At 41.7% G+C, this 22361-nt stretch overlaps 1 protein-coding gene across 2 annotated transcripts in view; it reads left to right on the forward strand.

The window, feature by feature from the left end:
- The first annotated feature begins 1196 nt into the window (after window positions 1-1196).
- TRPM3 (transient receptor potential cation channel subfamily M member 3) overlaps window positions 1197-22361 on the forward strand; it is a 495097-nt gene continuing 473932 nt past the window's right edge. For both annotated transcript variants that reach the window (XM_046022643.1, XM_046022644.1), the window contains exon 1: window positions 1197-1556. In XM_046022643.1, coding sequence (XP_045878599.1) covers window positions 1380-1556 — 177 coding nt within the window. In that variant the 5' untranslated portion in view covers window positions 1197-1379. The remainder of the gene's footprint in view (window positions 1557-22361) is intronic.

Here is a 22361-nt window from a genome sequence, read left to right on the forward strand (position 1 = left end):
TGCCTCAGTGGATTGAGCCTCTGCCTTTGGCTCAGGTCATGATCTCACGGTCCTGGGATGCAGCCCTGCATCCGACTCTCTGCTCAGCGGGGAGCCTGCTTCCCCCACCTCTCTGCCTGCCTCTCTGCCTACTTATGATCTCTCTCTGTGTCAAATAAATAAATAAAATCTTTCAAAAAAAATGTGGGGATTCTCCTGGCCAGCCAAGGGTCAACTGTCCCCACAGAGTCTGATGCTGGGGGTTGGGGGGTGGGGGGGCGGCGGGAGCAGGAGTTCCCACTGGGTTGTGACATGAACTTCCTCTTGCCAATGCCAGAACTTCACTTCAAGTGAAATTATCCAATTTCTACCTCCAGATGGAAAGTTCTCCTTCATTCTCTTTTTTTGCCACAGGAGCCAGAATCATGCTAACTCAGCCACTCTCTCTCCCTCTCCCTCTTAAAGCCGTCCTTAGAAAATGAGGGGGGTGGGTATCCTCACGTGAGGAAACTCATCTTTCATGGAAAGCATCCTGTGCGGCACATTGAGGGTTAAATTTTTGTTGCAGAGAAAGAGTATCAAGTGGCTTTCCAGGAAGATATAAGCCCCAGTTTAGAAACTGCCATTTCTGAAAGGTAAGCCCAATGTACATTAGTTTGCACTGCTTTCTAAGAAAGGAATAACTTGCCGGTCCCTGTGGCCAGGGGTTGGTTGGCTTCTCTCTGTCAGTCTGCCTGTCTGTCATCGATACAATGTATATATCAGGGCGAGGACCTTCTGTCACAGTTAATAAAAATCCCGGAACACGACAGAGATCCCTTTTACTATAGATCCATTTTACAACGGCTCTCCATTTCTTCAGTCACATAAATCAAAAGGCGAGTGTTTATCTTATCATTTGGAGGCATCCCTTCTCCCTCTGGGTCCTAGCCCCTCCCCTTGTGCCAGTTTCCAGCCCCTCAAAGATGCTTTGTGCAAGAAAGTGCAAGTTGCTCGTTCTGGCTTTATTGATTTTCCCTCTTGCTCTCCTCCTGGCTCCCCCCCAAAGCAAGCGAGAGCAGAGCAAATGGCCCGGGTTCTCCCCCAGTGCCTGACTTTCGTTCACTGGGGAGGAGAGCGGGAGAGGGAGCAGGCATTCGGAGCGGGCTGCTCTCACTGCGACCACAGGCTGCTTCGTACAGGCTGTCCTTCTCCTTCAAAACCATGCATCCCCTCCCCGAAGCAGCAGGCAGTGTGCCTCCATTCAGCCGCATTTGGTATGCATGAGCACGGCTGCAGGGAGAGGGGAGGTGGCTTTCTTAAGAAGGTTCCGTGGCTCAGGCAACGCCACTTGACTAGTCTCCCAAGTTCCAGCAAGCCTCTGCCCTGATGGAATTCGCAGGTGTGGAGATGACCATGGGATGCCAAGGCCGTGGGGGACCGTTTGTTTTCTAGGCATTGCTCAGGGTTGCAGTTTTTGGTTCTCCCGGTGGAATTTGGAAGGGGTCATGAATCAGACTGATGCTCCTCGTCCCCTAAACTGGACCATCCGGAAGCTGTGCCACGCAGCCTTTCTCCCATCTGTCAGACTTCTGAAGGTACTGTAACTTGCTGCTTTGAATGGCTAATTATGCTTTTCAGGTCTAAATGCCCAACTTCCGCACTTGGGCTGGGACACACCTTTTGGGGAGCACAGACGCTTAGGGTATTGGCTCCATTGCCCAAGGCTGGAGAGAGGCTCTCAGCGGTCCATCACCCGCCCCCACCCCATGGTGTCAGGGAGGAGAGATGGTCTGAGCCACATTTGAGAATGAGAGTATGATGGCAGAGAATGGGCTGCCTGAGTGCTCTCCCCCTTCAGCCCCCTGCCCTAAACATCCCTGAAATAGAATTAATTAACTTCTTTGGGAGGGTGAGAACCATAGTGGGAGTGAAATCTCTTACTCCTGGGTGTTTGGCTCTTCGTTGTGGGTTTTTTTCTCACCCGCCTCCCTGGGGAAGCCCTTCGACCCACTTTCCCTTTAAATGGAACCTGAGAGAACAAAGGATTCTCCTCACTATTTTAAAAGCCCTGTGTCCTTAGGTGGTCGCTCAGGTAAAGACAAAGAATGAATCTCATCAGATGGTGACTTCCTCGGTGTCCTTGTTTTTAGAAAGGTGTGATAATTTTAGTCTCCTACGTGAAGCCCATAGTGGGAAAGTGTTGTTAAATATATGTTGAACGTAATCCTTGAGCTCCTGCTCTGAGTTACACAAAAGAATGGGACTACACCTGGGCTCAGAATTGTCACCTTGTGTTTGCGGCACTCCTCTCTCTGGAGGCCAGTACCTTAAAGATCTGGGAAAAGTCCCCACAACTGCATAATAATTCACCGTCATCATCTGCCATATAGGGAAGAAAAATCACTTGAAATTTAAAAGGTGCAGAAAACAAGTGTTTTCCCTAGAAGAGAGAATGTACTAACGCTTATTTGGGAAAAGTATGTATCTCTGGAAGTCCCACATCCACGTGAAGTTAAAAAGGCAAAGTTCCTTATTCTCTTTTCCATATTAATATGATACCGTGATTTAATGACCACTGGATATGGAGCCTAATTGACCACAATGGAGGATTAAGGAATTAGTCCTAAATAAATGGCAGTTGCAACATTTTTTTTCTTTTTCCTTTTTTTTTCTTTCTTTCTTTTTTTCTTTTTTCTTTGTTAAGGCTGTGGTTTGGTTGGGTCCAGTTAGATATGGACAGTTAGTTCTGTGCAGCTAAGTGGCTCACAAGAGAGCATTACCCAATGTCTGAGTTTTCCTTATCCTGTTCAGCAAAAACCCCATGTTAACTTTGACAAAGGCTACCTAATGTCCTGTTCAAACCCCCATCATAATGTTGTCATGGCGATGGTTTGCTTCCCTAAGAGAGTATTGAGGAGGAAAAGCCAATTTGGGAATAAGGAGTGGGAGAGAAGCGTCCTTGGATGTAAGTGTTTTGCTGTATAGGAACAACATGTGTGATAGGGCATGAGAGAGAATGAGGCCAGGGAAGGAAACAAATGAATGTAATTTTTCCTCCAGAATCACTCTTGAATCAAGGGTCTGGGGCAAAGGATGTCTTGGCAAATCCAACAAGGACTGAGAAAGTGGACTCTAGCAGTCCCATGTGCAATAAGAAACATTTTTCACTTGAAGTCATTCATTGGCCCTACCCCCCAAATAATGCTTTTTAACTTACATAATGACCTTCTGAACAGGCATGTACAAAATAGCACTCTCAATATATTATTCATTAACACTCTAGTTTTTTTTTTTAATGGAAAACCAGCAGAGAAGTATGTATTTGAGGTAGATTACTTATTTTGAGAACAGCTGTTGTCTTTTTTAATGGAAACCACTGTTGATGCTCTCCACCAGCAGGCATTGTCAACGTTACGCCAATACTGTGGGGGTACTGTTGGCTCCTATCATGCTTTTTTAACATGGTACTTTATAACAGTTCATCTAATAAAGTGTACTGATGAGTGTCCTTCTGAGTCTCTCAATACACGAAAGACAGGATGTGTGTTACTAGAGAAGTTCCTTTCCAAATGACATCTGTATGTTTGAAAGATCATACCTATCCTAGGAAACTTCAGATAGTGAACGTATTTCAAACTCTTTAAAAAAAGTGACACCAGATTCTCCCAGCAATACTTAAAAAGAAAGGACAGCTACTTTGCTTTATTCAGTTTTACATCACCAACGTTCTGGATATGGATTTCGTGTCATTTTGTCCCCCTTTGGATTGCTGCTGTCTTACCTGCTTTGCTAGTCCCTATGTATTCTTGCCCTGCTTTCCTATTTCCATTTATGTATAAATTAGAAGTTCCTGAGTAATCCTTTGCATCTTTTGGTCTGTGTTCTTCTGGTTTAGTTTATAAATTAAATATCTAGTAACTGTGATTCTTAACAGTTTTTTCCCGTTTCTCTCCCTCCCTCCCTCCCCAGTCTCCTGTCTCCCTCCCCCACACTGTTGCCACCATGGTAATTTAGTGAATGCGTTCTCTGGGCATCCCAGAGTCTGTGAAATTGTAAGTTAACAAACCCAATTCTCCTATTCAACAGGTAATTTTTGGTCCCCTTCCAAGCATTTTTCTGATGTCATATGTTTTTTTTCCCAGTGCTCTGACTTGTTGTCAGTAACACAGCAGAGGATGTGACGGTATGGTTAGATTTAGCTAACCTCTGATCACTCACCATTTCTCACAGACTGGGCCCAAGCCACCTTCCCTCCCACCCTCTCCTTGAGAATGTATATGCTCCTTTGCTAACTTACTTCAGTACCATGTTAATATTTAGAAATGGCTTTATAATCCTATTTTCTCCATTTCCTATTTCCTAATAGAAACAGGATACAAAGGGATTAGAAGGGGAAGGCTGGTATCTGAAGCATGAATTAAGCTCAATGAATGAATGTTGGAATATACTTATTATTCCTTCTGAAAACATCTCATTTGTTGCTTTGTCCATCTCAGAGCAAATTTTGAACATGCCAACCAACTCACATTTTGAATTTGAGATTGCACTTGGAAATAACATTTGAAAATGAATTTTTGGACAGGCTCATGGTGATGATAGCCAAAAGACAGAGGCTGTTTTCAAACGGATACATTTCAAATGGGACCCTGTCCAAACTATTTCTCTTCAGTTGTCCTTTGCTTCATTCTTGTGTTTTAAGATATCATCTTGCTAATCACAAGAAGTCAAGTTAATTTCAGTGACAGAATGTTCTTAGCATATTTCATATTCATTATTAGGTCTGCCTCTGCTTTTGTTTTATTTGGGAGATTTTTTATTTTGGTGACTTAATGATGAATTTGAAGATTAATTTTAGGACAGAGAGCTTTGTATTGACGTCTCAGTGGACTTATTGAAGAGAAGGCTTCTGAAAATGGATTGCTCTAGGGGAAAGGGAAGCTCTGTACTTTGAACAGATTTTAGATACAAACATTTAAGTCAGTTTGTCCATCAAGACCAAGACCAAGACCTATCATTTTAGGATGTTCAGAGTTTTATACTGAGAAGGAATCCGCTTTTGTACTTGGAGCAGTGTCAAAATAGATTAAAGAAATTATATTCTGGAGGGTTAGACCTAAACACTGGATCCTAATTGTGTTTCGTTCCTAACCACCTGTGTGACCTTGGGTAACTTACTTAACCTCTCTGTAACTTGGTGCCCTCTTCTTTAAAATGAAAGGTTAGGTCTTGACTTGGATCCAGTGCTAAAATTCCACGTGGTAAAGGCTACCATCTTCTGTGGGTATGAAAGGACATACTCTCTTAGTTTGACTGGATTGGATATTCAAATAGAAGAGGACTAGAACATTCAGCAGCTTTTAAAATCATAGATGGCCTTAGCTGCTAAGCTAAGATGTTTGACAATCATCCTGAAAACTACGGAGTACCATCAAAGGGATGTTAGCAGACTTCCAGATTGAAATAAATAGATTTTGCATTAAATAGATTGTTCCGGCTCTACTGTTGGGAATGGGTAGAAGATGGTAGGATCAAAAGCTTAGAGGTGAAATTGGAGACCCAGACAATTGATGAGGATGAGGCTAAGGCAGTAGGAATGGAGGTAACATAAACAGGGCTTAACACATGATTCATTGTGGCGAAGGGAGGAATTGAGGCTAAGTTCTGAGTTTTGATCTTTGTGCCTCGTTGGTTAGAGGTCCCCCTGTCTGAGAGGAAAAGTCTTGAGAAGGAAGGACAGACCTTTCATTTTGTGGTTCCTCTTTGTTGAATTAGAAAGGGGATGTCAGTTCTTCTAGTGGGATTGAGAAAAGAAATAACCCCAGTGAATACTTGATCACAGAACTCTTGAGAGTGAATAATATATAATCAGGAATATCTCTTCTAATTTTTTTTTTAGATTGTGTGCATAGTAAACTGCTGATTTTTTTTGGAATCCAGTCAAAAGGCTCACATTTCTCTCTCTTCTCCTTTCTTTCATAGTATTAATCAAAGAATTAATGAAAGTGAACTGGGTCACAAAAAAGAAATAATTGAGAGTAGTGATCAAGGTAGGCTACCAGATGAACGTAAATTCTGCTCTGTTACTGAGGTTTTCTACATCTGTAATTCCTTGTAATAGTAACCAGTGTCCATCATGCTGTCCCTGAAGCATAGTGAGATCCTTACAACAAGATGAATTGAGTCTGTCTTCTGTAGTTGATGCCTGCCAGGCATTCTGGAAAATGACTTCCCTTTGATGGTCTCGAACTTATAGGAAACAATTAGATTGAGATTCATTTCTTTTTTTTTTTTTTTTAATTCTTAAAAAAATTTCTTTTTTAAGATTTTATTTATTTATTTATTTTTGACAGACAGAGATCACAATTAGGCAGAGATGCAGGCAGAGAGAGAGGACGAAGCAGGGTCCCCACTGAGCAGAGAGCCCGATGCGGGGCTCGATCCCAGGACCCTGAGATCATGACCTGAGCCGAAGGCAGAAGCTTAACACACTGAGCCACCCAGCGCCCCGAGATTCAGATTCATTTCAATGTGTGTTTTAAATTTAACACTTCCAAGGTCTCCTTTTCACATCTGAAATCCTGAATTTTTCCATGGCACATAGAGGAATCTCAGTAAACCAGGCTATTTTTGCTTAGCCAGGATGAGGCACTCCTGAGGCACCTGCTAGTGAGCAGCTGTTAAGTTTCCAGCACGGGACAGAAAACACACACCTGTTCTATCTAGACATGTCGGTGAGCCATGGCGAGCAAGGTCAGGGAGTGTCTGAGGGGCCTGTTCCACTAAGTGCCTTCAAGATGAGACACTTGAAGAATCAACTGCTTTTAGGCCCACACAGTGGGTTGTCAGGGAAAATGTTAAGGGCTTCTAATAAAGAAACTTCCGGCTTTTCATCTCAGCAAGCCAGCCTCATATTCCCTTTAAGAAAATGAGAGAAAGAAGAGAAAAAAAGAAAAGAAAATGTGCTCAAACTGAAACCCGGGAGAGAAAGAGAGAGAATCTGTCTGGTGTGTTTCAGATGGTGGCTTGATTCAGGCTGCCGAGCACTCACCATGTGACTTGCCTTTTTTGTGAAATGTTCCTCGGGGCAGCCTGACGGAAATTCCTGAGGCAACAAGAAACCCTCCTGTCTCTCTGGAGAGCTCTGTCTTCTGGGGCCCTCTCCTACGGAAAAAAGGCTAAAAGTTGTGGTCGCTGGGGAAAGAGGGAACGGCTGGGAGTCTTGAGCCCAGGGCCATCCGGCTCTGGGATGACTTGTGGAGTCCCAGGCAAGGTCTGTCTCCAGGGAGAGGGCTCTGCCTTGCTTGTAGACCGGACTTCCGGCAGCTCAAGAGAGCACTGCCTCTCCAAGTGGATTTTCCCTCATCTTGTTGGTGTAACCTCAGCTGGCTCCCAGCTCGTCTGCAGATGGCTGGATCGTATCCTTTCTCCCTCTCTATTACTGACACGGAAAGGAGTTTTGACAGCTCTGGCTGACAAAGAAAAAAGTTTTCAGTAAATGTTTATTGAAGAGTAAAGAAAAAATACAAGTGTGTGGAATCCTGGGGATGCTTAGGAATCCCCTGGAGAGCTGGGGAGCAAACACCCAAGTCCATCTCTACCCCCACCACCCCCCACCCAGTGCTAATTCAGTAGGTAGGTGGTGGGTCTGGGAATTTGCATTTTAACAGGCTCTTCAGTGATTCTGATATGAACAGCTCTTAGAAGGACCACACAAGGAGAAAAGCCAACACAGATTCAGCTCAGCTGGAGGGAAACTAGATTAAATGCCCTTTCCTATGCAGGCATCTGGGCAGAACAGATTTTGGGATAGTCAACGGTGAGAGCAAAAGGTTTTAAGTAAACAGTTCCTAGGTTTTCAGAATTTAATCATGAGTGGTCATTTACAGATAAAGAAGCAAATTGAGTTCAACTGCCCTGTTTTGATGGGTAGATGACAAAACAGTCTGGAGGAATGGTGGTCCCTCTTTCTCGGTTTCATTTATTTGTGAATTTCTCCATTATTGTCTCAAGTTGTTTTCAGTCACGTGACATCAGATTTCAGATGTTTCGGTTCTGTGGAATTCACCCGGAGCTTTGTGAACCAGAGCTCCCAGAGCCGGGTGTGTTTGGTAAAAATTCTGCAGTGTCTTGTCTAGGCTCCCTTTATCCTTCACCTGTGCCCTTGGGGTTGCAGAGGTCATTCAAGTGCATGTTCCTTTGATTCCAGTGGAACGTGGTTACACCAAGTGAGTCGTGGCCTGTTCACTTGGGGGCCAAGGCCAAAGCAGCCATGGCCAGTGCCTGCAGTGGTAGAGTTGCTCCCCACTCCCCCTGCCCACTCTACCCTACAGCCTTCAAAAACCAAGGAGAGAGGAGATTCTGGACTGGAATCGGGAGGGCAGGAAGAGAACATTCGGGGCTTTTGTTTGGAAAAACACATTCAAAGTTAAAATTAATTTTATACTTGAAATTTTTCTTAAAATAATTTCCAATGTTAATTATTAAATAAGGAAAGCTGAGCTGAACAAATTTTTCTTGGCCCTCAAGCATGTGAGAAAGATACAATAATGTAACTACTGTGATGGGTGGGGCAGATGTAACAAAATCTCCAGGAGAGGGATATTGAATTTTTCTGTTTATCACGCATAATTTATTTTTAAAAACATTTTGAAATGCACCAACCAGGTGCTGCTCTCTACCTCCATTTTCAGAGGCACATGCATCGGAATTGCAGATTCGGGATAGAACTGATAATTTTTACTTCTTCTCCCCCAAATAATTAAAGATTTTTCGAGTGTGGATGGATGGGTAAATAGGTGGGAAGGAAGGAAGGACTGATTCTATTTATAAATCTGTTAACAGCAACACCTTCTATGTTAAATTGCCTTGGAAGACGATGCATCCACCAAATGAACCCTTGAAGCATTTCTCCAAGTGTGGTCCAAGACTGCTGGTTACAGAATCCATTTCTTGGGATTCCACCCAAATCTACTAAGATAAACCCCTGGGAGGGCCTTGAACATCCGCATTTTAACAAGCAATACAGAGGAACCTTTCGAGACTATGTCTTCTGTAGTGTGGCACTTAAGTAAAGAAACATGGGCTCATTAAAATCATGCCTCTGGCAGGACCACACCTCAGTACCTGATTTTCATTGTTAGTAATTGAGCACACAGTCTCTCTAAGTGTATATAGGCCCATAATGTTTCCATATCTTAAAAGTCCCCACGCTCATAGAGCATTGGATGACTTTCATAATGGTTTCTTAAGGGATCACAGAGAGAGCTAGTTTGGATGTTAGAAATGTACAGTAGGTAAGTGGTATCCTGTATTAAAACATGGGGAGGGACACCTGGGTGGCTCAGTGGGTTATGCGTCGGACTCTTGATTTCTGCTCAGGTCATGATTTCACAGTTGTGGGATCGAGCCCCACTTTGGACTCTGCACTCAGTGGGCAGTCAGTCTGCTTGAGGATCCTCTCTCTCTTCCTCGGCACCGCCCCCCTCCCCACCTGCTCTCTCTCTAAAAGAAATCTTTTTAAAAAAAATAAAGCATGGCATACCAACCTCTGTTTATGTGAAGAAACGACATACTTACATGGTTCCAGCTGCAGCAAAGAAAGCACTAAGTCTAACTTTTGCTCTAATCGTTCAGCCATTGCTGAATTAACTGTGACTCCTTCACATCTGCTGCTTCTCCTTCTGTCTCCCATTTACTGTCACCCATTCACCAGGTTGTCTGAACTGCAAAACCTGGGTTTGTGCCTTTTCCTTTGTTGGCTCTCATCCCTTCCATTACCAGCCAATTAGTTCTGCCAGGTTTCCTCATAAATATGTCTCTGCTCTACTCCTTCTGTCTATTCGTAGCTCCCAAGATTAGTCTCTTATTCTTGGATCCAAAATACTGTAGTTGTCTACTTCAAATTGATCCTTCCCACGGTCGCCAGAGTGGTCCACTTGAAATGCAAGTAAGAGTAGGTTGCTGCCATATTTGACATTCTTCAGTGGTTCCCTTTCTTGTATAGACTAAAATCTAACATCCTTGATGTGGTACAAAGCATCCTCAGCGACCAGTCCTTTGCCTACTAGGTCTTGACCTTTATATTTTGTCTTTCCCTCCTCAAACCTCGACATTCCTTCTAGCTGGGCTTTTTGCACACGCTATTTCTACTGCCTGGGAAGTCTGAGTCATGCCTCCTACCCAACTCCTGCCCATATTTTAAGACAGAACTCAGGTGAGCTGGATGAATTTAGGACAAATTTCCCTGAATCCCAAAAACCAGATTAGGCTCTACTTGTATGCATGTCCCTAAAAATCAGTGAGTATTTCTATCTTGCTTTTAGTATGTTGTAATATTAGTTCTTTCATCCCATGGGATTCACATTTTAGACAATTTGTGGTGTGTGCATTTGGCAAAGAGCTGAGAATACTTTGAGTGCTAGGTGAATTACAGTTGACCAGGGAAATGTCCAAGTAGATAACTATGCTCTTGATGCAGTTCTCTGAAGTTATTACGCAAAAGGACCAAATGCCATTACAGGGTCTTGGCATTTTTGTCTAATTAAAGAAAACATTGAGCTTGAGTTGATATACTTTGTGTGTTCCGCAAATTGGATGATTAGTAAAGAATTGAACCAATAATTAATACTCAGTAAAAGTGATGCAGAATAGAATTACATACTCAAGAAAGAAACTGTAAATAGATAGCACCAGATACCTGCTTTGAAAATACTGTTGAAAGAGAAAATGAGAGATTGTAGTTACCCCATCTATTGATTATGTCGGAGAAAGGGCATTCCTTAATTTAGTGATCTGAGAGACTTTAACATATTACTTTAATAGTGTTATTGGATGGGTTACCCTGTGAATTAGAGGCAATGCTGTTCTACATAGTTATCTTGCTGGGCCATTCTTCATTTTTTAAATTTTTTTGAGAGAGAGAGTGAGAGCATGAGAGAGTGTGATCGCGAAGGGGTAGGGACAAAGGGAGAGAATTTTTTTTTTAATTAAATTTATTTTTTATTATTTTATAAACATATAATGTATTATTAGCCCCAGGGGTACAGGTCTGTGAATCACCAGGTTTATATACTTCACAGCACTCACCATAGCACATACCCTCCCCAGTGTCCACAACCCTACCACCCTCTCCCGACCCCCCTCCCTCCAGCAACCCTCAGTTTGTTTTGTGAGATTAAGAGTCTCTTATGGTTTGTCTCCTCCTGATCCTATCTTGTTTCATTTATTCTTTTCCTACCCCCAACTTCCCCCCTATTGCATCTCCACTTCCTCATATCAGGGAGGTCATATGATAGTTGTCTTTCTTCAATTGACTTATTTTGCTAAGCATAATACCCTCTAGTTCCATCCACGTCGTTGCAAATGGCAAGATTTCATTTCTTTTGATGGCTGCATGGTATTCCATTGTATATATGTACCACATCTTCTTTATCCATTCATCTGCTGATGGACATCTAGGTTCCTTCCATAGTTTGGCTATTGTGGACATTGTTGTTATAAACATTAGGGTGCACGTGCCCCTTCAGGTCACTATGTTTGTATCTTTAGGGTAAATACCGAGTAGTGCAGTTGCTGGATCGTAAGGTAGCTCTATTTTCAACTTTTTGAGAAACCTCCATGCTGTTTTCCAGAGTGGTTGCACCAGCTTTCATTCCCACCAACAGTGTAGGAGGGTTCCGAAGGGAGAGAATCTTAAGCAGGATCCACTCACAGCACTGCATAGGGCTCTGTCTCATGACCCTGAGATCATGACTTGAGCTGAAATCAAGGGTCAGATACTTAATTGACTGAGCCACCTAGATGTCCCTTGCTTTCTTTAAATATGCCTCTTGCAAGTGTCTAGAGATAACTGTAAGATATAATCCTATTAAAGTATCTTGACATTTCCATTTAAAGGAAAATGTGACTTAGAATTTATTTTTCTGTTAGCATTAGGTTATTTTTACTATATCAGCTGTTATGGATACAAGTCAAATAGAAGTCTTAGTTTATCAGGTTCCTACTGGGAAAAAATAGATCAAAGTCAAAATAAGTTTTTTAGGAAAGATACCAGAATCATTAGAAAAATTATCCTAGTACTGTTTGGTTAAGATCAATAAAAGAAGTAGCTGGAAAGGAAGTAAATAATTTTTTTTTTTTTTTTTTTTTTTTTTTTTTTGCATCTTCTCCATGCTTACCCATCTATTTGCTGGGATAAAGAAATGAATAAAAATATTGAAAAGAATGAACTATTATATGGGCATCTATAGAACATATTTGCTCTACAATGCTAGTTCAGGAGTGAATGATGCCTTGACATTTAAGCTCTGGAAATTTAAGTTGTAATTGTTGAGTGCTTTGGGTCAGCCTAGTGATTTCCTTTTAAAACAGGGCTCCCCGACGATGACACTACTGACATTTTGCCCGGAATAAGTCTTCGCTGTGAGGCTCTCTGTCCTGTGCATTGTAGGATATTTAGCAATATGTCTGGATTTATTGACTAGATTCCAGGACCACGTTCCTCCCACATCCCATTGTGACAACCAAACATGTCTCCATAAATTGCCAAATATCCGTCGGGGGACAAAAGTCACCCCCAGTTGAGAACCAACGCTGTAAACATTACCTCTTGAAGATGAATATTTTAAGAGCTGGGTAGGTAATTGATTTCACCAGCTACCCAACAGAGACCTTCCAGTGATGGGATGGGGATGCTTAGCTTCAGACACACTTCCTTTTTTATTTTACAAAAGACTGAAATTCAACTTACATTTGGGAAATTAACTGGTCGAGTTCTATTCACTAAACATAGAAAGATTAAGGAACTGTTTTCTCAATCTTATTGTCAATCATCTCTTGTAAGAAAATTCAGTGGGTCCAATTTGTCTGAAAGTGTTTGAATGTTCCATACATTATTGCTTTGTAACTTAAAAGCAGAGCATATTTTATTTGATTGATGTATCAAGTGAAATATTTAATTTTTATCATCATTTTGTTCCACAATAACTTCTACTTAGAACTATTTAAGAATAATAAGATAGAAAATCCATTTCCATGAGCACATGAAAGCGTTTTACTGCAAGTTGAATTTTTTGTATGAAGTTAGTTCATGTGAGCAATCAAAGATTTTAAGATAAATCCAATAATTAGCACAAGGAACCTGTATAATTTAAAGATGAGTAGCATAACATATAGCTATGTTATGTACCTAAAACTAATATAACCTGGTGTGTCAACTATATTCAAATAAAACTATGCCATAAAGAAAGAAAAGTATAATGACAGCTAATTTTTCAGTCATTAAATTCAGCATGATCAAAAATGGACAGAAAAACTAAATTTTAGCCTTGATTCTGCATTTAAATAATATGCTAGCTGAGTTACTGAGAATAAGTATTTTATCTTTCAGGGCTTCAGTTTCCTCATCTCTAAAATGACAAGATTGGATTAGATCATGGTTGGCAAACTTTTTCTATAAAAGGCCACATTGTAAATGGCTTTGTAGGTCGTACAGTCTCTGTCACAGTTATTCAACTCTGCCACTGTAGCCTGAGAAAGCAGCCATACACAGTGCATAAATGAGTGTAGCTGAGTTCCAGTACAACTTACTGGGAACACCGTGCAATGTTCTGAATGTTCATATGGTGAAAATTCACACGTTGAAATCCTGATCCCCAAAGGTGATGATATGAGTAGGTGAGGACTTTGGGAAGTACTTAAGTCTTGAAGGTGGCCCTTATGAATGGGATTCATGACTGTAAAAGAGGCTTCCTAGCCTCTTCCATCATGTGAGGACACAAGAAGTCTCTGACCTAAAAGAGGGCCCCCACCTGACCATGCTGGCACCCTGACCTTGACCTTTTGCTTCTGAACTGTGAGCAATGCATTTCTGTTTTCTATAAGCCATCTGCTCTGTTATTTTATTACAGCAGCTTGAGGAGACTAAGACTGACAGTTGAATTTCCTATAATTGTGGCAGGCCGTAATATATTATTTTCATTGTTTTCAACTGTTTTTAAATGTAAAACAAGTCCTAGCTCACTGACTGCCGATAGAGGGCAGGTGGTACTTGGTCTGTGGGCTATAGTTTGCCAACTCCGAGATGACTGTTAAGGTCCTTTACAGCTCTAACATTCTGGGATTGAGTAGGAATGGGAGAAAGTCATTGTATATCCCTAGTTATTTTAAAATTACCTTAATATCTAAAAGAGCTGAGAGTAAATGGTTCATTAATTATAATAATGTAATGCTTATCAGGGAGTGGTGTGTGGTGGGCTTGATGTCTCACGATGTAGCTCACATTTAGCAAATGTTTGTAGGGGGTCCTTGTTTTCTAATGCTCTGAGAAAAAGGAATGTTCCAGTCCTACAAAAGATGGCATTTTTCATGAACTCTTTTGAAATGCACAGAGACGGAAAGTGAAATGGTTTTAAAATGTAACATTTGTAAAGCTCTTTTCAATTTACAGAGTACCTTGCTTTACATCAAAGGAACTGAACTTAGCCACCCTGCAAAGCAAGTAGAGTACACAATTACTCTCCTTTTTAGCTGGAAAAAAAAAAAAAATATATATATATATATATGTGTGTGTGTGTGTGTGTGTGTATATGTATATATTTACGTATATATATATATATACATATATATATATATATCTCCCAGGTAGGTTAGGCCGCATACTAGCAGGCTTTTCTGATCCCAAATTCAGAATTCCATCGTTTGCACTCCTCTGCATCTTGTATCTCCCCTCTGCTGCCTTCTTCATCTGCGACCCAACAAGACCATTGAGTTTTCTTAGGTACCATGGAGTCTCATTTCCGTTTCTCTCACCCATCTACTCTATGCTTGACTTTTTCTTTGTAGACCAGCTTTCTCCATTACTCCATATTTTACCAACACTTGCCACAGCGTTCTGTACTACGTGATCCGACAGTTGCATTCCTTACGTCTCGCCAGTTTGTCTCTCTCCCTCTCCTGTGGAATCTCACTGACCAGGGTTTGGACAGATACCACCCTTGCCTATGTGGCTATTGGTAGGGGAATTGAATCACCAGATAAATATATGGCCACCTAGACCCATTCTTCCAGAGGGTGATGTGTGCCAAAATGGATTCTCTTTAGCGTGGATGTAGGCACAAGGCTTAACTAATTCAATTAGCGGGGATCCCCCTAGATACATAGTACTTAATGATTCTGGAAGCCACCCAGGCCTGAAACTGCAGTTCAGCTCAAACTAAGATTTCACTCTGCAGGTGAAACTAACCAACGAGTCTGTGCCTTTCTGAATATGTAACAGGAGGAGAGGGACTCCCAGCTCTAGAACCTGATTCTGGAGGACCATAAACAGTGTTTCTAAGGAGGAGCCTTAATGAACTTAGAAACATAGGAAGCTCTCCTCCATTGGAGGAGTATGTTGAAGTCCAGAAGAAATGCTTTAGAGTTCCACTGCAAGATGGTGTGATAGGTTCCCATGTCCCCTCAAATTCTCCTGGAGTTCTCCCTTGTTTATGGTTCCATGCCTGCTAAAAAGGCTGTGTGGAACTTTTAATGGGGTTTGTCAACTCTTCTGGCTTCGTAAAATGGCAGCATTCTAAATCTATATCCCCGAGAAAAGAGAGTGTAATAATAACGTGGTTTAGAAGTAGCAATAGGATAATAAACTGAATATGAGAACAGTTGTAGGATTTTTTAAAAATTAACAACACTTAAAGGAATTCAGTATAAGAGGGATTAACGTTTTATTTTTTTTTAAGATTTTATTTATTTATTTGATAGACAGAGATCACAAGTGGGCAGAGAGGCAGGCAGAGACAGAGAAGGAAGTAGGCTCGCCACTGAGCAGGGAGCCCGATGTGGGGCTTGATCCCAGGACCCGGGGATCATGACCTGAGCCGAAGGCAGAGGCTTTAACCCACTGAGCCACCCAGGCACCCCGGGATTAACATTTTAATCAGCATGTTCCTGTTTCTGTGGACATTCTTTTGAGGTGGAAAGTTGGTACATATTGAATGCTGTCAAAATGAGCATTTTGCTTTTAGGTCTACAGCAATTCACATATCAAAACAAGAGTGCAAAATTAGCTTTTCTCCCCCATTTATTCGTGCTTACCACATTAATTCTACAATCACCTGTTCCTTTGTGTCAGACTACCAAAGGTATTAGAAATTCAAGGATGAAAAAATACTAGACCCTGATCAAAAGGAACTAATAATGGAGTTAGGAAGACAGACAAGCAAACTGGAGATGACCCTATGGCTTGATAGATGTTTTCATAGTGATGAGCCTAGATGAGGGCCACCAAACAGAGTGGGGGAGTTATTGGAATGAAGCATTGGAGGGATCTCTAAGGGAAGTTGGGGTAGAAAGAATATTCCAGAGAAGCAGAGTGGCGTATACAAAGGCAAGGAGGCATCCTAGGGAGTCTAGCACGTGGAGGGAAGCTGAAGCACAAACTGTGAAGGGAATGCCAGGACAAGAAGTGGGGCTCCTTGGTGTGTGGGTGTGGGGTATGGGTACGTTGCTCTGATGTACAGCTCGTACTCAACAGTCCGCACAGTTGAGACTGCTCAATTTGAAATGCAACGCCCCCACCTCCTCACCCACTACCTCAAAGAACTCTGCCCAGAGCACCACTGTCCCGCTGTGCAAATGCAGAGGCGAGCCCAGATGAGTTAGTCATTAAATGCAGAATGGTTCAGCAGCCGCGGGATGCTTTCTTAAGAGAGTTACACTGTAGGAGGGACCCTTGCTTTGTTTTTCCTTTGTTTTTAATTTTTAAAAAAATTTTATTAATTTATTTGACACAGAGAGAGAGATCATAAGTAGGCAAAGCAGCAGGCAGAGGGAGGGGAGAAGCAAGTCCCCACTAAGCAGAGAGCCTGATTCAGGGCTTGATCCCAGGATCCTGAGATCATGACCTGGGCCGAGGGCAGAGGCTTAACCCACTGAGCCACCCAGGCACCTGCTTTTCGTTTGTTTTTTTTGTTTTGTTTTGTTTTTGGTGCCCGTGGCAAACTCATTTTCCATATCCAGACACCTTTGCAAACTGCCCCATCATGGACAAATGTTTCATTCTGTTGAACACATTCTATTTATTTTTGAGTTTTCATTTAAGTATTCTCTACAACCAATGTGGGGCTCAAACTCCTGACCCAGGATCAAGAGTGGCGTGCTCTTCTGACATAGCCAGCCAGCCACCCGCTGTTACATATATTTTATTTTGTTATGTTTAAGATTTTATTTATTTGACAGAGAGATAGAGAGCATAAGTAGGCGGAGAGGCAGGCAGAGGGAGAGGGAGAAGCAGCTCCCTGCTGAGCAGAGAGCCCGATGTGGGGCTGAATCCCAGGACCCTGGGATCATGACCTCAGCAGAAGGGAGATGCTTAACCCACTGAGCCACCCAGGTGCCCCATGTTATATATATTTTAAAATGTCTTCCTCCAGAGTGATAGAATGGCCTTATGAGAATTCTAGTCACGAGCAGCTCTGGCAGGGAACACTTTCTCTTGTTCCCGACGGCTGTGAAATGTTAGGCAAAGGGAATGAGGATCTTGCTCTGTCCTTGTTAATGGTGCTGTACCACTGAGGAGAAGGTGTGAACATGCATTCGCAGGTGTCCTCACACAGCAAACAAATGAACTTTAGACTCTAAACTCTCGAACTTCAAACTGGCTTCTCTGGTGTGGGTGTGTTTCCCCATTGTGTGAAATTTCTAACAGGTGAACTACTCAAACCAACTGTTGAACGTCCTCGAGAAAAGTTGCTTAAATCGAGGTAAATGTACATACCGTAAAATTAATGACTTTTACCTCTAAGCTCAGTCATTTTTTATAAATGAAATCACTTACGTGACCACCATCCACATCGAAACATGTCAGTTTACATTACCTTCCCAAGTTCCCTGGTGCCCTTCCCAGTTCATTCCACAGCACCCATGACCTGAGGCAACCACGGTCAGGCATCATTCCGTTACTGTCTGGCCTGATTAGGAACTTCTGAGTAAGTGGAACCAGACAGTATGTATTCTTGTGTCCGGGTTCTTCTGTTCTGCGTAAGGCTTTTGAGATTCATCCATTTCGTTTCAGCTCTCATTTTGTGTAAGGGCACATTGTATGACTCTAGCATAACTCATTTGTCCTCTTTCCTGTTTCTGGACATTTGGTTTATTTTGCATTTTGCGCTCCTACAGATAAAGGTGCCGTGTACATTTCTGTGAACATATGCACTCATGGGTCTCGTTTATATAGTAGGAATGGGATTGCCGGCTTATAGGGGAGGCATATGGTCATACTGTTCTGTGCTCTTTTAATGTAGCATTTGAGAGTTTTCAACAGCTGCATATTCTTGCCAAAACGAGCATTGTCTTAATTTTTAAATTTTAACCCTTCTGATGGGTGTATAGTTTTATCTTTATTATAATTTTCATTTTTCCAGTAACTAATGTGATACTAAATATCACATACAACAGTATTTTTTTTTAAAACTAGAACAACAACCAGAAAAAGTGGATAAAGTTGAAAGGGGAAGAAAATGAGCTTTTATCCAGCTATCAGGGCTAGAAACCAAGACCTAATTTATACTATGTCATGTAATCTTTAATAATGAGGTATTATGTCCAGTTTTCAGATGAATTAGTGACAAAGAGACATTACATAAGATAGGGATGAGATAGTAATTTTACTTTGCAATGTATTTGGGAGAAATGAGTTATACCCATTCATACACATTATTTTTTTTTTTAATGTGAAGAACAGAGAATAGTACCTGCCACACGAGAAGCACTCAATGTGTTTTTGCAGCTTGGAAATATAATACTATAAATTTTAGGGATTTATGAGCATGAACAGGGGGAGGGGCAGAGACAGAGAGAGAAGCAGGTTCGCTGCTGAGCAGGGAGCCAACATGAGACTCAGTCCCAGGACCCTAGGACCATGACTTGAGCCACCCTGGCACTCCTACTATAAATTTTAAATTAAAACAGATTAGCTTTGGGAGCCTGGGTGGCTTAGTTGGTTAAGTGATGGCCTTCGGCTCAGGTCATGATCCTGGAATCCTGGGATCAAGTCCCGCATCCATCTTCCTGCTCAGTGGGGAGTCTGCTTCTCTCTCTGACCCTCCCCCTTGTCATGCTCTCTCTCTCTCTCTCTCTCTCTCTCATCTCTTTCTCAAATTAATAAAATCTTAAAAAAAAAAAGCCAAGTTAGCTTTGTGGCTTGGGAAGATCAGGGTGTGACAGGCTATGGCTTTAACCCAGCTGAAGTTAACGTGAAGACATTTTATAAAATGTCAGCTGTACCACTAGGGATGTGTCCATATTAGTGGTAAGGGTCACCCTTGAAGAGTTGCCGAATGGGCCTGATTGTTCTCTGCTATGGTTACTCCATGGACCCTGGTTTAGGTGGAGAGTGTCCACATTTCAGAAAGAGGTCATAGCCTGTTGTTAAGTGAGTGATGAATTCGCTGACTCCACCAAACTTCTCAGATGCCTTCTATGCCTAAGATACGCTGGGTGATGGGGGCACCTGGGTGGCTCAGTGGGTCAAGTCTCTGTCTCCGGCTCAGGTCATGATCTCAGGATCCTGGGATCGAGCCCCACATCAGGCTCTCTGCCCCGCGGGAAGCCTGCTTCCTCCTCTCTCTGCCTGCCTCTCTGCCTACTTGTGCTCTCTGTCTGTCAAATAAATAAATAAAATCTTTAAAAAAAAAGATATACTGGGTGATGGCAATACACACTTGTACAGTGAGTATGTCTAGCCTTCACAGAGCTGAAGAGAAGAAAAGGCTATCTTTCTGGGTGTGTTCTATCTCCCCAACCTCACATGTAGTTCCTTAGTTAATTATACTTAGACCACCTAGGGTGGTCTTTTCAAGATGTACTGGCTTCCAGGTCTCCATGGTTAGCTACATCTTTTTGTGTTTGGGCCATGGGGTAGTTTGTTTTGTTTGTGTTTGTGTGTTTGTGTGTGTTTAATGCCCCTTGTTAGTAAATTTCAAAGATCACAGGGACACAAATTTCTGTGTCAGTATTCCATAATTTTTTTTCACCACTCGCTCCTGAAATCTCAGACCTTATCTGGCAGACTTCTCAAATACATAGTCCTTCTTTGATTTCAGCAGGTGGATAGATCACTTTTCATAGGAAACTCAAGTAAGAAGAGAGAAGATACTTGTCACTTTATTCTAACATTCCTGTTCCACTTTTTCTTTTTAATAATTCTCATTTTATAATAAGACTTAATAGGAATATTTACCTTGGTTACAATCAGGATTCAATGGAAAAAAATAGTACGAGTGTTTGAGAAAACGTCAAACAGTGCAGTTTAACGTGTGATTTAAGGGATAGGTATTTTAAAATGATTAAAGCTGTTATTTCTTTTTACCTATTTACATAAGTACATACTTACTGGCTTTCTTGTTTTAAAGAGGATTTGACTTCTGTGACTAATTAAAAAAATTTTTTTTACTCTACCTCTAGAATTTTATTAAAATATTGGTAAGGGGGAAAATATATACTAGTTAATCAGAGGCAAAATAAAGTATATGTGTTGGGCTTGGACCTAGAAATCCACTTAATTCAATAAATAGTTTTGAGCATTTCCCATGTTCTAAGCTTCATGCTGGGCATTAGCAGTACCAAAGATGGAAATGTCATAATTTATACATTCTAGAATCTGACCAACTAATGGGAAAAATGGACATAAGCAATGAATTATAATGCTTTCTAATAAAAACATACCATAAAAATATTCTAGCTAGCAGAATGTACAAAATAATTTTGCCTGAGGGAGAAGACATTGTAAAGTGGGTTATGTGGGGTTATATGAATCTTAAAAGATGATTAGCCAAGGAGGGAATGAACATGCCAGATGGAAAAATGAGTATTTGCAAAAGCATCATGGTGTGAATGGGCATGCCATGTTGGGTGATTTGAAGTTGATCATTGTAGCTGCGTAGTGTAGACTCTAGGGGAATGTAGGCAGTGTGACTGGAGCTAGGACGGGAAGTGAGAAGGGCTTCATGTTCTATGCTCAGTAATTGGGATTTTACATCTGAAAGTGTTTATAAAATGTTCTTAGGGGAAAACATTTTCCCCTAATATCTGACAAATAATTATAGAAATCTGTGTGACAGAATCTGAACGAGGCACTGAGAACACAATGAATAAAAATTCTCTCCCGTCTCCCAGGAATCTTAAGTGGAGATAGACCAACATAGAAACGATGGGGGTTGATTCAAGGATGGGTGGCTCTTTGTACATCATGGGAAGGAAGACGGGAGAATAAGGGACAGGCTTTGTTTTCTTTACTGGTAAAGGAGTACATTGCACTCACTATCGAGATGAAAATGTTCATGTTTTGAATCAAAAACTTAATGGGTCTGTAATGTCATTTCTGATTTTGCTTTGGTGTGGAAGAGATGATTGAAATGTGTTTGAAAAGAATAATTTGTGCTAAAACTCTTGTTTGACCGATCTGGTGTTCAAAGGACACACACATCCCTCTAAAGAGAAAAGCTAGAACAGGGTCTTGATCTAATTGCTTTTTCCAAACAGCCAGAAAACTTGTTGGACTTTGCGGGCCCTTCCCAGTTTTGTTATCAATAATACAAAAGATGGATGCTTAAATGTAGCTTCCTCACAAGGGAAATGCTGCCACGAGAGCCAATGACCTAAATTGTCTTTGAGCATCAAACTCTCCAAAGTGAAGAGAACACATCTGCCCTTTGAATATTAAACTAGTCACTAAACTGGGTCAGAAGGCTCACAAAGAACACATTTACAGCACTCTTCCCTCTTCCTCTCAGGAAGAGATGTCTCGGGTGTTCATTACCTTGAAGAAACTCATACAAATGAATGCAAATTGTGTCTGATGGAAGATGTTTTTGCAGCGTTCATCTTTGACAGCATAGCTCTCTGCCAATTTTTTGATTTCTTTAACTGAGTTTGCATGAGTTCCTTGGAAGTTACTCATCCTACCTTAGCTACGGTCCCTCTCCGTCTTCTAGTCTGTCCTCAATTATACAAACACGTACAAGCCAGCCCTCCCTTCAGTCGTGAGAAACATTCAGCAACTGGTTGAGACTATTTCTGCAAATTCTGTTCTGTTAGCTTCCTTGAAATGAGGAAGACAGTGAGGACTGAGGAAAGACCCTTGGTTTGAGTGATTTGGAGACTCAAGGGTGACTCCATGAGGAGCTGTGGTAGGGCGCTCATGGGACACAAACACAACCATCTCAAGAGCAGAGATCATAACACCTACATTGAAGTCACAGATGCTTGTGTGTTTCCTGGGGGGATGGAGGAAGCAGAGGGAGAGGTCCTGGGTATACTCTAAGCAGTGGAGGAGAGGAGGACACAGAGAAGGTGGGCTTCAGATGGTAACATGGCCCCGGGTGAAAGGTATATTTAGCTTTTCAACACGT

This window comes from Meles meles, chromosome 11 (assembly GCF_922984935.1).
Source record: "Meles meles chromosome 11, mMelMel3.1 paternal haplotype, whole genome shotgun sequence".
Classification (NCBI taxonomy): domain Eukaryota; kingdom Metazoa; phylum Chordata; class Mammalia; order Carnivora; family Mustelidae; genus Meles; species Meles meles.